Consider the following 12,884-nt stretch of genomic DNA (forward strand, 5'->3'; position numbering starts at 1 on the left):
TCTTTTCCTCCCAGATTTGTCTGGCCATTTCTGACCCTTTTCCCTGGGTCCCGGCCAGAAGGTGCTTTAGGCTTGTGGTGGGCTTTCAGGCCTTGCTTTGGGCCAATCCCTTTTGAGTTGACTTTTGCCCACGAGAGGATGGGTAACTTCAGGTGCTTGATTTAGAAGTTATATTCTTTGTGTTCTGTATTGTATATTCACTGTATTAAAGTCCCTTTTTATTAAAGCTTTATATATGTTTTGTCTCCTTGCGGTGGATGGCAGAACCCACTTAGAGCAGGCAGGATTTTGGGGCTTCAGGGGTGTCCCTCTCCCCCTGTTCTGGAACAGACTTGGGGTGCCTTATAACAGATTGACCTACATACTTTCATTTAAAAAAAAAATTATAGGGCTTCCTTGGTGGCAACGGGGTTAACTCTCAGTGCTACCAAGCCACTCCACTCTGTCAGATATCTAACTCACATGGCACTGCACACCTCCTATGTCTTGCCCGCTGCTCCCCTCAGCAGTGTATTTCAACATACTCATCTGATCTGCTCCCTTGGTTGTGTCTGGTGAATCCTCTCCTACCCCTGTACCTCTGGCCTGTATCCCAGCTCTTGTATGCATAAATAAATAAAAAATAAATCTTAAAAAATTCTAAATTGAAACTGCCCCTGGGACCTCTCCTGCTGAACTGTTAGCTCAAACAAGCTACTTAGAGAGCCAAGAGTGATTCATCCTTGCAATCCAGAACAGAAAACAGGGAGTGCCTTGGGCAAAGTAAAGGTTCTTTGAATGAATGACAAAATCCTAAAGCATTTACATACTTGATTAGAAGTTAACTTTTGGCTAAGCAATCTGGAGAAGAAAATGAGTTGCTCAAGGCAATTCACCTTTGAAGAGCTTTAATCTATTTTACAAATAATAAAGGTGTAACAGGGTGGTCCCCAAAGAAAGGAAAGGTTCCAGGTTCCCTGCCCCACCCAAGGAGGGTGGAACTGAGCTGGGAGAAGAGGCTAAAAAGGAGACTGGTGAAGAGAGAAGGATGGAGAGCAGAAACAGGTGAAGAGGCTGTTTGCTTCTCGGCCTTGGACTTGTACCAAGAACTTGAGGGACGAGAAAGGAGACACTGGAAACAGATGTGGGTGAGAGACCCTTGGGGAGATTAACACAGGCAGCTTTTACCTTGATTTTGATTTTGCTCTTTTCTTCCCAGACTTGCCTGGTCCCTTCTTTCCTAAGGGTCCCCACGAGAAGGTGTTTTAGACTTGTGGCAAACTTTTGGACCTCAGCAGTCCTGCTTGGGGACAACCCTGTTTGGCAGGAGGGGAAAGGAATTTGGGGGGCTTGATTTTAAAACTTTATTCTCCTTTTGGTCTTTGTTACACACCAACTAAAATTCCTTTCCAGGAAAAGCCTTTATGCCCTAGAGTATGTTTTTTATTGATACAGCAGAGGGAAGAGCCTATTTAGAGTGGGCGGGTTTGGGGGGGTTCTGGAGTACCCCTACCCTGTAAGAAACACAAAAGAACAAAGTATTTTTACATACATATTTATATAAATACAGACCCATCATTTCAAAAAGCCTAATTATCCTTTTGTAACAGGGTGGTCCCTAGGAAAAAGGAAGTTCCAGGTTCCCTGCTCCACCCAGAAGGAGGGTGGAGCTGAGCAGAGAAAAAGGAGAGAAGAGAAGGGAATGAAGCTGGATGGAGAACAAGACGGAGACCTAAGGAGGCCACATGGAGCAGCAAGCATGTGATGAAGAAACGGGGCTTGTTTCCTGACCCTGGACTAAGGCAGATGTGGGTGAGATACCTGTTGGGAGGTGACTATGGCAGTAGTCACCTTTATATTGATTTTGATTTTGCTCTCAGATTTGTCTGGCCGTTTCTGACCCTTTTCCATGGGTCCTGGCCAGAAGGTGCTTTAGTCTAGTGGCGGGCTTTCAGGCCTTGCTTTGGGCCAATCCCTTTTGGGTTGACTTTTGTCCACAAGGGGATGGGTAACTTTAGGTGTTTTATTTAAAAGTTATATTTTTTGTGTTCTGTATTGTATATTCACTGTATCAAAGTCCCTTTTTATTAAAGTTTTATATGTTTTGTCTTGTTGCGGCGGATGGCAGAACCCACTTAGAGCAGGCAGGATTTTGGGCTTCAGGGGTTTCCCTCTCCCCCTGTCCTATAACAGATTCTGTTCTGGAACAGATTTGGGGTGCCCTATAACACTTTCACAGAGGAAAAGACCTACCAACCTACCTTAAGAGAAAACACGTGTTTATCGCAAAACCAGCATTCTCATCTGATCCAGGGACTCCCAGAATTTATCACACAAGGCTCAATTTCCTGAGTCTAGATCCTCTGCAGGCACAGGCAAAAGTGACTGATGGCCTGCTAGAGGTCGCTGTCACAAAAGCTAGCTGCCGCATTTGTTTGCCCCATATTGTAACAGGTGGTCCCCAGGAAAAGGGTTCCAGGTTCTCTGCCCCACCCAGAAGGAGGGTGGAGCAGGAGGAAGCAAGATGGAGAGCCAGAAGACCAGAGGAAGCCCCATGGAACAGAGAGCATGTGATGAAGAAACCGTGCTTGTTTCTTGGCCCTGTGCTGGTTGAAACAGATGTGGGCGAAAGACCCCTGGGGAGGTTGACTATGGCAGCTTTTATCTTAATTTTAATTTTGCTCTTTTTCTCCCAGACTTGTCTGGCCATTTCTGACCCTTTCTATGGGTTCCTGACAGACGGTGCTTTTAGGCTTGTGGCGGGCTTTCAGGCCTTGCTTTGGGCCAATCCTTTTGGGTAGACTTTTACCCATGAGGAGACAGGTAACTTCAGGTGTCTGATTTAGAAATTATATTCTTTGTCTTCTGTATTGTATACTCATTGTATTAAAGTTCCTTTCCATTAAAACTCTTATGTCTTGTCTTGATGTGGCAGATAGCCTGCTATTTAGAGCAGGCAGGTTTGGGAATTCAGTGGTTCCCTCTCCCTGCCCTGTAACAATATGAGAAGAGTTTTGTTCTTCACCACAGAAGATGACAGAGGGATATAATAAAATCATCACTGCATTACCTGCTTCAATGTCACTGTCAATATTTAGTGTCTCATTCGAAGGAAACATGGTCCCTTTCTTGTAATGCTGCTTACAGACTTTTAAGCCAATTCTGTTGTCTTCATTTTCTCCATAACCAAGGGTCCCCAAAGATAGGTTCTTCAGACGATGATACTATGAAAAGTAATTAAAACAAAGGCACTTGTGAGCTTTTAAGCATTTTATCAAACATGATAGCATAAGGAATATGCATTTAGCTACTTTCATGGTTTATGAATTATTCCCTAGCGTGGAATGCCACAGGGTGATTTTCTCAGATTGGGCAGAAGCTCCTTGTCTCCAAAAATGCTTAACTAAAGTAAACTTGTTGTCAGACACTCCCACCCGATTCAGAGCCAGAGCCAAGTTCCTGCCAGTCTTTCTGACCTCGTGGTCTGCTATTGCCCTCTGGATCTGCGTGTCCCCACTCCCACCAGGCAGTTCCTGGACACCCTGCCTGTGGCCTTTGCTGTTCCCTCTGCCAGAAACTGCAGGTTATCTCTCTGGTAGGTTCACACACCTCCAAGAGCCGTCCTGTCCCTCCCAGTGGAAGAGGCAAACATCTACCACCAGTATCCAGGCACCACCAGGCACTCCCCATCTCCTCCCCTGCTTTATTCTATAGCAGTTACTACTTTCTGACATACCACTGAAGACCCAAGCCATCCACACCCCAGAGTTTACATTTAACAGATTTATATTAGCTGACTCTAGCCCACATGTAATTACATTAACTTGCAGATTTTATGACCTTACCATTAACATGAGGCTACTGTTTACCTATCTGAGCAAACAGGACATCATTAAAATGACTTTATTATGCCAGGAAACTTGCCTGGAAACATTAAAGTTGGAAATCACTGTACTCTTCCTTTCAGAAACACAAAAAACTCACTTAAACAGATAATTAAATTGATGACTCAGCCCCAAAACTCAGACTCTGAAACTACCTCTCACAAAACCCTCACCTTTAGTTTTTACTAACTGTGTTAAGGTAAAGATACAAGTCCTATAGATTAACCTCATTAAACTACTAAACTACTACCCATTAAACTGCCATCCTTTATCCAACTGTAATCAAGTTCTCACACTGAAAGATTCACCTTAAATCAGACTTCAAAATCTGTCTTGAACTTGCTGTCTTTACCCAGATTCTACTGAGAACTGCCAAGGTAGCATCTCCCTTAAAACTGTAGGCAATAAGCCCAGCTTCGCTTCTGGATGTGGGGTTTTTGGAGGTGTTTTCAGGGAGCCAGTATTGAAACTACATTACATTTGTTCTCAGCTCTATAAGAGCAGGGTTTTTGTCAATATCTAGTTCAGTGTCTGGCACATAGGAGCATCCAAATATTTATTGAATGGATGAATGAATTAATGAGAAAGAACAGCAATTCCTCTCCCATAAATGTTCTCTTCAAGCCTAAGCTGAAGGTATGATGTGGCTCATCATATCTCCCTAGATATAACTATATCATATCAGACTCCAAGTGTATAAGATTCTGCTAGGCATGTTAATGCTAAAACCTCAAAATTAAGAGCCTAGAACCTTATATGTGATAACTCATTTATCAAACAACCTCCCTGGTGGTGCAACAAGCTAAATAAAGCACAGCACTATGAAGCTATCCACAGTCACTGCAGCACGAGTTCAATCCCCAGCCAGGGAGATGACCCACATGGTGCACCACCCTGACACCTATGGCCTGCACCCCAGTTCTACACACACACAATATACTATATATAATGTATTGTGAAAAATTCAAAATAGGCAAAATCTATAGTCACAGAAATAGCAAACATTTTAGTGAAATGATGCAAAATTTACCTTAGAATATTTCCATATGTGTTTTTTCTTTTTTTGCTCAGACAATGAGGTCAAGTGCCAGTAGAGGTCTAAAGTATAGTTCATTCATAAAAAATATCACTTGCCTGATTAATAGCAAAAAAGATGCTCTCATAGGCATCCTCCTGTGTATATATGCTACAGCTGTAGTCATCTTCATCTATGCCAGAATATCCTCGCAAAAACAAGTGCTTAAAAGCAACTGTGTTTTCTTCTTTGAAAGCAACCACCAGCTGGTTACTTAAACCAAAACGAACAAGCTAGAAAAGAAAACCAAATAGGAACATATACATTTTTACCATCTACTATAGGAGGCAAATACTTTATTATCATCAACCCTCAGCTATAAACATCAGAAGTAAAAATCTCACATCTTTAGTTTTTACTAATAGCCACAATGACAAAATACAAGTCACAAAGAAGATTAATCTCATTAAGCTACATCAGTAATTTGAAATATCATAAAGTCAGAGGAAATTACCATACAATACCAAATAATCCTTCTGCCCTTTAATGAAACGTGAAGGGGGCGGGGGGTGAGAGGAGGAATCCAAATCAGTTAAGTGCAAAATGCATTTTTCTTTTCTATTTGAAAAATTGGTGTACTTAGTAAAGCAATAATTCATACGTTGGTGACATAATACTTAGGGATTATAGGTAACTTTAAAAAATCACAACTGGGCCACTTCCTTGGTGGTACAACGGGTTAGGACACAGCACTATAAGCTAGCTGAAGCTGCTTCAATGTGAGTTCGACCCACTTGGCGCAGCAGACCTCTCCTGTCATCCTCTGCTCCCCTCAGCAGTTTGTTTCTGTACTTCTGCCTGTTCTGTTCCCCACTCTGTCTCTGGTGAATCCTCTCACTGCCCTTGTACCTCTGGCTTGTACCCCAGTTCTGTATGCATGAATAAATAAATCTTTTTAAAAAATCACAACTTTGTTTTGCCAAGAGGCTTTTAAGAATGTTTTTGAAAAGTGACCTATGCAATGCTTACTGCAGTTAAGGATCAATAGTTGCCAAAAGAATTCAATTATATCTCTGGGAAAACTCTTACATAAGATTTATACCTGCATCCTCCCCTTCATCCATCCCACTATAGATTGGCAGCATCAAAATACTGAAAGGAATAACAGGGTATCAAGCCCATTTGTCACCAAGCATCTACCTTATTCTCCCTTACATTGTATCCTAGTGAAAGGCCAGGCACCCAAGGGCTTTCTGTAGTAATCAGAAGTGAGAGTACTCCTTTTGGGCTTCTTAGAGCCCAGTAAGAGGGTAAATTAGCAGGCACTAATGTTCACCAAAACAAAACCCAGGAAACTGCAGCACACCGCTTCAACTCAAAATTCACTGAGTGCTTTCTTTGTGCCACACTGTGTGACAGGGCAAGAGCAACGCAGTGTCATGTTGAAGTCTTATCTACTGAGTGCCAGTTACCCTAACATTTATGATTTTTAGTTTTCATTTAGTCCCCAACACCATGTGAGGGAAGTACTATAATAGGCTCCACAAAGACAGGGATTTTTTTTCTCCATTTTTTCCCATTAAAATATATTGAGGAACCAGCCTCACAGTGTCAGGGTGAAATACTGAATCAGTTGCTGAATACAATCCAACTTTTTTTTTATTATTCATATAGAACTGGGGTACAGGCCAGAGATGCAGAGGGTGAGAGGATTCACCAGAGACAGAGTGGGGAGCAGAACAGGAAGATTGACGAAGTACACTGCTGAGGGGAGCAGCGGCCGGGTCAGGAGAGGTCTGCCAGCCATGTGGATCTCCTCGAGGCAGGCGGGGATCGAACTCATGCGGAAGTGGCTTAAGCTTCTTAGTGCTGTGCTTTAACCCGCTGCACCAGGGAGGGCCCCAGTCCAACTTTTTACTTGTGCAACCTGAAGTCAAGTATCAAGCTGTTCCAAGTTGGAATAGCCAGAAAGTACCACAAAGACCCCAAGCAGGTAGATCTGACCACTTGGCTATACTATCTTTCAAACATAATACGAACTTAACTCTGATATGAGGAGCTAAGATCTACAATATTATATCTCTCCTATGCTCCTTGTTAAATTAAGAGATACAAGAAAATCTGAATGGGCAATGGATAACTTGAACAAGAATGGTATATAATCTGTAGATTTTTTTTATTTTATAACAATTATCTGTTACATTTTTAAAATTTTTTAAGTCTATTTTTACATATTTTTGTGTATTTTTCCATCTGAGTTGCAATCCCCTTGGGTTTCCTATCACCAAATCAATCTGTAGATATTTTAAGCCACCAACTTATTTAAACTCACAGCTCATAAGCCAATTTTGAAAGAGAACACAAAAAGATGTCATCTCTACCTGTAACCACCTGCATCTGGCATCAAGAACAAAAAATTTTCTCCATTTAACTGTTTATCAAACTAACTAAGTTGCAGTTATACAGCCCAGCGTCAGTAAGTGTTGAGATTTTCAGAGCACCTCTTAATAGGGAAAAGAAAACCCTGGAGAAAACTCACAAAGCCCACCTTCATGCCACCATAGAACTAAACTCCCTGCAGAGCAAGATGATGGGACTGACCAAGTGGTTTTATTTTGAAAAGGAATTGTCAGAAAAATCCATTCTAGCCCAACTAACTAAATAGTAAGATTTGCTGAGAATATAAAGCAGAAAAATAACTAAACAGTAAGTGCAGGCTAGAAAAGATTGTGAATTAAGACCTTCTTATAAAATTAACATAGAAGAAAATATTCTGTGCCAGGTATAAACAAGATATCACTCTACTTACTAATGCACAAAGAATATGGGAGATAATAGAACTGGCAAGAGAATATAGACACCTCTTTCAAGCTCATAAATTACTGCAGAATGCAGATTAGAATGTCTAAAAAAGAGTTTTCTTTGCAACAACCTTAGCAAATTACACCCATCCCATTAAAGTGAGGATGGAATGCTAAAGAGATAGAAAAAGAACAGGAGGGAAAAGTTGGATTTGAAGCAAGGGAAGGTATCTGAGAATTCTGTTCCAGAAAGATTATCAACTAAATCAGTAAAACTTATCAGAATAACCATCCAGGGAAACAAAAATTTAATCTCTCCCAATTTTAGTACGCCCACACAATGAGTAAACTGATTAATCCCCAAGAGTATTCTATTAAAAATAAAATTTGTGGGTTTTCCTGGTGGTATAGGGGTGAAAATTCTCAGCACTATGTAGTTCTCCACAGTCACTGCAGCACAAGTTCCATCCCTGGGCAGGAAGGTGACCCACATGGCACAGCAGACCTCTCCTAACCTGCCCACTGCTCCCCTAAGCAGTGTATATCAATAGATCTAACTGTTCTGCTTCCTACTCTGTCTCTGGTGGTTCCTCTCACCTGCCACACTTCTGACTATACCCAGCTTTTATATGCATAAATAAAGAAATTAAAACAAAGATGATGGTAATCATGTTTTACGCCTAGGTAAGTGAAAATTTTAATAATAACAGGTAAGCATGGACTAAGTTGGTACTATGGCGGTGTGTGGTATACTTGAAGAGGTGTGAACTTATATAAGCATTTATAAAGTTGTAAACCAACATTATCACAATAAAATAATATACCAAAGTATGTGATAATCAAACCAATTAGTGAAAATAAAAAAGATTTTAACAGTTGAAACAAAAGTTGGCTTGGCCAAGAGAAGAAATCTGGAAAGAATTTAAGAGCCTCAGCTCTACCGACTGAGCTAGCCGGGCAGCCTGGAAAGAATTTAAATTAACTAAATGACAAAAGGGAGTATTACTTCTCCCCTTCCAAGCCATACTAACAATGCACCTAACTTTATAGGTTGCCAACACTAAGATTTCAAACCAAGAATTAAAATGAAAGAAATTTTTTGCCCCTCCCTGGTGACACAGTGGGTTAAAACACAGCACTAAAAAGCTAAAGCCACTTCAGCATGAGTTTGATCCCCACCCCAGGGGGTGACCCACATGGCTCCGCAGACCTCTCCTGACCCGCCCGCTGCTCCCCTCAGCAGTGTACTTCGTCAGTCAACCTATTCTACTCCCAACTCTGTCTCTGGTGAATCCTATCACCACCCCTGCATCTCTGGCCTGTACCCCAGTTCTGTATGCATAAATAAATAAATCTTTAAAAAAGGGTGGGGGCCACATACTTCAAAGGTAGTTATATAAAAAGGTGCCTCTGGAAACTGGCTCAGTCCCACAGGCCCAGAAAGCAGATGACAACTTTAATGGCTGCTGTGACACTGGTGACACTGTGTTCCACAACAGGAACTTAAAGGGTTCCGATGTCATCTTAGAGACTATTATTAGTGCCTGGTGAGGTCATATTTAGTCAGAGCCCTGTGCTTCTTTTTTTCTTTTTAAAGATTTACTTATTTATACATACAAGAAGTTGGGTATAAGTCTGAGGTGTGGTGTGGGGTGGTGAGAGGATTCACCAGAGATAGAGTGGGAAGAGAACAGGAAGATGTGCTGAAGTACACTGCTGAAGGAAGCAGTGGGCAAGACAGCAGAGGTCTGCTGCACCTTGGTCAGCTCCCTGGCCAAGGATGGAACTTGTGCTGCAGTGGCTATGGATAGCTTCACAGTGCTGCATTTTAACCCATGGTGCCAGCATGGAGGGACACCCCTTTGCTTCAGATGAAAGGGAAACATTGTTCCCCAAATAGTAAAAAATGCAGCTTTCAAAGTATATGTAACTAAGGTGTATCTTATTTCTTAAAGATGAGAGGTTCCAAGGATATAAGTCACTTTGAATTGAGCAACCATTACCAAACTATGTGCTCATTGAGATAGAAGAGCCCACCCCTCCAAATGCAGATCTATCACTTATTTCTACTTACAAAACCCTAGAAGGACGATCTCACAATCCCTGATGGAAACAAGGTCATTTACACTGAATTTCAACCTACCATCTGCCAACAGAGCCAATATAACTTAACAGTTTTATGAAGTTGTGCATGGACTTTCAAATCACAAGTCATGTGACTGGGCCCTCCCTGGTGGGACAACGGGTTAAAGCACAGCACTAAGATAGCTGCAGCCACTTTCCCCACAAGTTCGATTCCCCCGCCCCAGAGGTGACCCACATGGTGACCCACATGGCACAGCAGACCTCTCCTGACCCGCCCACTGCTCCCCTCAGCAGTGTACTTCATTGATCTGCCTGTTCTGCTCCCCACTCTGTCTCTGGTGAATCCTCTCACTGCCCCTGCCTCTCTGGCCTATACCCCAGTTCTGTATACATAAATAAATAAATCTTAAAAAAAAAAAAGTCAAGTGACAGAATAGGTGACAAAATAGTTCATCCTGGATAAGGCACAAACCAGGCCAACTGGTAATGTGAATTACCTGTGTGGTGACCATGACAATCTTCAAAATCTGCAAGCCCAGTTTCCATGGAATCTGGTGTCTGGCCCGGTATTTTTCACAAGGGCTCATGAAGTAAAACCGCAGGTCTTGCCTTAGACATTCTTCATTCACCTCAGAATCTACGTGAGCCATTGCATTTCTGCCACAGAAGATCAACTGTTAAATACACAGAACAACCTGTCCCTCAAAAAGTGCCTAAAGAATATTTTCTGTTCACATGCCTTACCTGTTCTCACAACAAAATTTTCTGTCTAACCAATGAATTCTTTTCTCTTTAGAAATTTGAAGATTATTCAGAGCCCTCTATCACCTGCTTTTCTACACAGTTACCCATTTTGTTTAAAATGGTCTTTCTTAAAAATTATAACTTTTGGGTATTATTTGCAAGAGTCGCCAAATCCTGCATCTTAATGTATGACATTTACCTGTCGCTGGAGTATTAACAAAAATTAGACAGAATGTTTTCATGTTACTCCTGGTATAGCATCACAGAAATTTAGTATAGATTGGTGGAATGCAATTATTATGGAAATAGAAAGTCTTTGTTCTCTAAGTGTGTACTGAAAGAATTATGTCCCAATTGGATGGGAAACTAAATCAGTGATTATAAGATTTAAAAAACACAAATGCCTTTTAAAGAGTTAAAAGCTCTGCACCTAGTTAGGTGTCACTTTATATTAATTAAATTTTGCTTTAACTAATTTAAGGGGTCTGGTCTGAGAAATAGATACGTGATTTGAGGTAAACCAAGACTAATCCATGAAATGTATTTGCAGGACAATGATTGTAGCTGATGGGAGAGTTGTGGTCTGTCACTAAATAGTCCCCCAAATCCACTGGGAGTATAAGAAATATGAGTACTCTTATTTTATTCTTTATAGTAAAAATTAAACAAGTCAACAGTATTGAATCATTTATATAACATATAAAATAACAATGGTATATAATAACAACTTACAAATAAATATATATATATTGGGGATACATACTTCACTTTTACCCTTGGACATATAATCAACAAGTTTGATGATCATAGATCTAAGAACAGGCTGTTAAGTCTGGGGTTATCTCAATATCAAAGGGTGGCACCTCAGAGAGGAGAGCTAACACAGAAGAGCAGATAAAAAATAAATACTTGGCCCTCTCTGGTGGCTCAAGGGATTAGGATGCAGCACTGCAAGCAGCTGCTTCAGTGTGAATCGATCCTCAGTTCAAAGGTGATCCACATGGAGCAGAAGACCTCTCCTGATCCGTCCGCACAGTTGGCAGTCACTGCCCCATGAGTTCGATCTCCAGCCTGGGAGCTAATCCACATGGCACAGCAGAACTCTCCTGTCTTACCCACTGCTCCCCTCAGCAGTGTATTTCAATAGATCTGCCTGTTCTGCTCCCCACTCTGTCTCTCAACCCCCACACCTCTGGCCTACACCTCAGTTCTTGTATGCATAAATAAATTTTTAAAATATTTTTAGAAAATTTTGGGGAAAAAAAACTCTTTTGGAAATGAAAAATCAATGACACCATGGGTTTTATTTCAAAAAATTCAGAAGACTTTAATAATAGGCTTGCCTTGCACTTGCAATAGTTAACATCTTTCCTCTATCTGACCAACTTGCTGAATTGAATTAGCTGGGCTGAGTGATTGTGCTGGGTGAGAGGAGACAAGTGAATAGGGTGTCTGAACTTCAAATGCTGTCTAGTAGGAGAGACGGACTTGTCGATGCATGCTATACTGTGAGTGTAAGAAGGATTATGGAGGCAAAAGACTACTTCCAGAAAGAAAGGTGCAGAGAGCCAGAGGGGAAATCCATAACACATCATCATATAAGGAGGGTCAATGCTATGGAGGCATCTGAGGAGGAGCATCATGGGAGGCATTTCCAAGAAGAAAACAACATCTTAACTGTGACTTAGCATCTTCCAATGTGAACCTACAGACCTCTGAGAACAGGGGTAGAACTCAAGCAGGAAGATCTGAACAATGCCAGATTTCAATTAAATCGTTTCACTTTAGTGGGTCAATGTGGCTAACACAATTATCCTAATGATTCACAATATCTTCCACTCAATAAATTGAAAAGGGTATCTGAAATGTGATAGAACCCTGAGAATAAGGTCATGGAAACTCCTCCCCTACATAGCCTGTAGCTTCTAGTATGAGAAATACTGTATTAAAGGAAGAAGAGCTCATTTTCTCAGAAACAGATTTATGAAACAAGGGCATTAGGTCAAATAGTGAGTGAGCACCTTGTGAACCAAGCTCTGCCAAAGACATTTTCCTGCCTTCCAAGACCTTAGTCCAGTAGAAGGAAGAGATGAGAATTAACAGCAAGTGAAAGGTGCATAAAAGACCAGTTGCTTCCAATATTTTTCAAATAGTCCTCCCTGTTGGTTCCCTTGACTATATGGTCACTGAGTGCTCAAAAAATAATAATTGATGTCAATATTACTCTTAGGAATTGTTTAAAAAAGATAACTCTCAGGCAAAAAAAAAAATTAGTCAGAAGTAATAACATCAGGATTACCTATTGTATTAATTTATGTATATTACTGTATCCTTCCAGCAGCCTTCTCGTAGGCATTTACATAGCAATTACAATGC

General features: G+C 41.1%; 1 protein-coding gene across 1 annotated transcript in view; it reads right to left on the bottom strand.

The window, feature by feature from the left end:
- The window catches only part of MCOLN2 (mucolipin 2), a 50,715-nt gene extending 40,294 nt beyond the window's left edge, over positions 1-10,421 (bottom strand). The window contains exons 1-3 of the mRNA XM_012722133.1: positions 10,262-10,421; positions 4,998-5,171; positions 3,050-3,203 (exon numbers count right to left, since the gene is read on the bottom strand). Of these exons, the coding sequence (XP_012577587.1) occupies positions 3,050-3,203; positions 4,998-5,171; positions 10,262-10,414 (481 nt within the window). The 5' untranslated portion in view covers positions 10,415-10,421. The remainder of the gene's footprint in view (positions 1-3,049; positions 3,204-4,997; positions 5,172-10,261) is intronic.
- Positions 10,422-12,884: the final 2,463 nt, after the last annotated feature.

This window comes from Condylura cristata, unplaced genomic scaffold, assembly GCF_000260355.1.
Source record: "Condylura cristata isolate star-nosed mole 26May11 unplaced genomic scaffold, ConCri1.0 scaffold00008, whole genome shotgun sequence".
Lineage (NCBI taxonomy): Eukaryota > Metazoa > Chordata > Mammalia > Eulipotyphla > Talpidae > Condylura > Condylura cristata.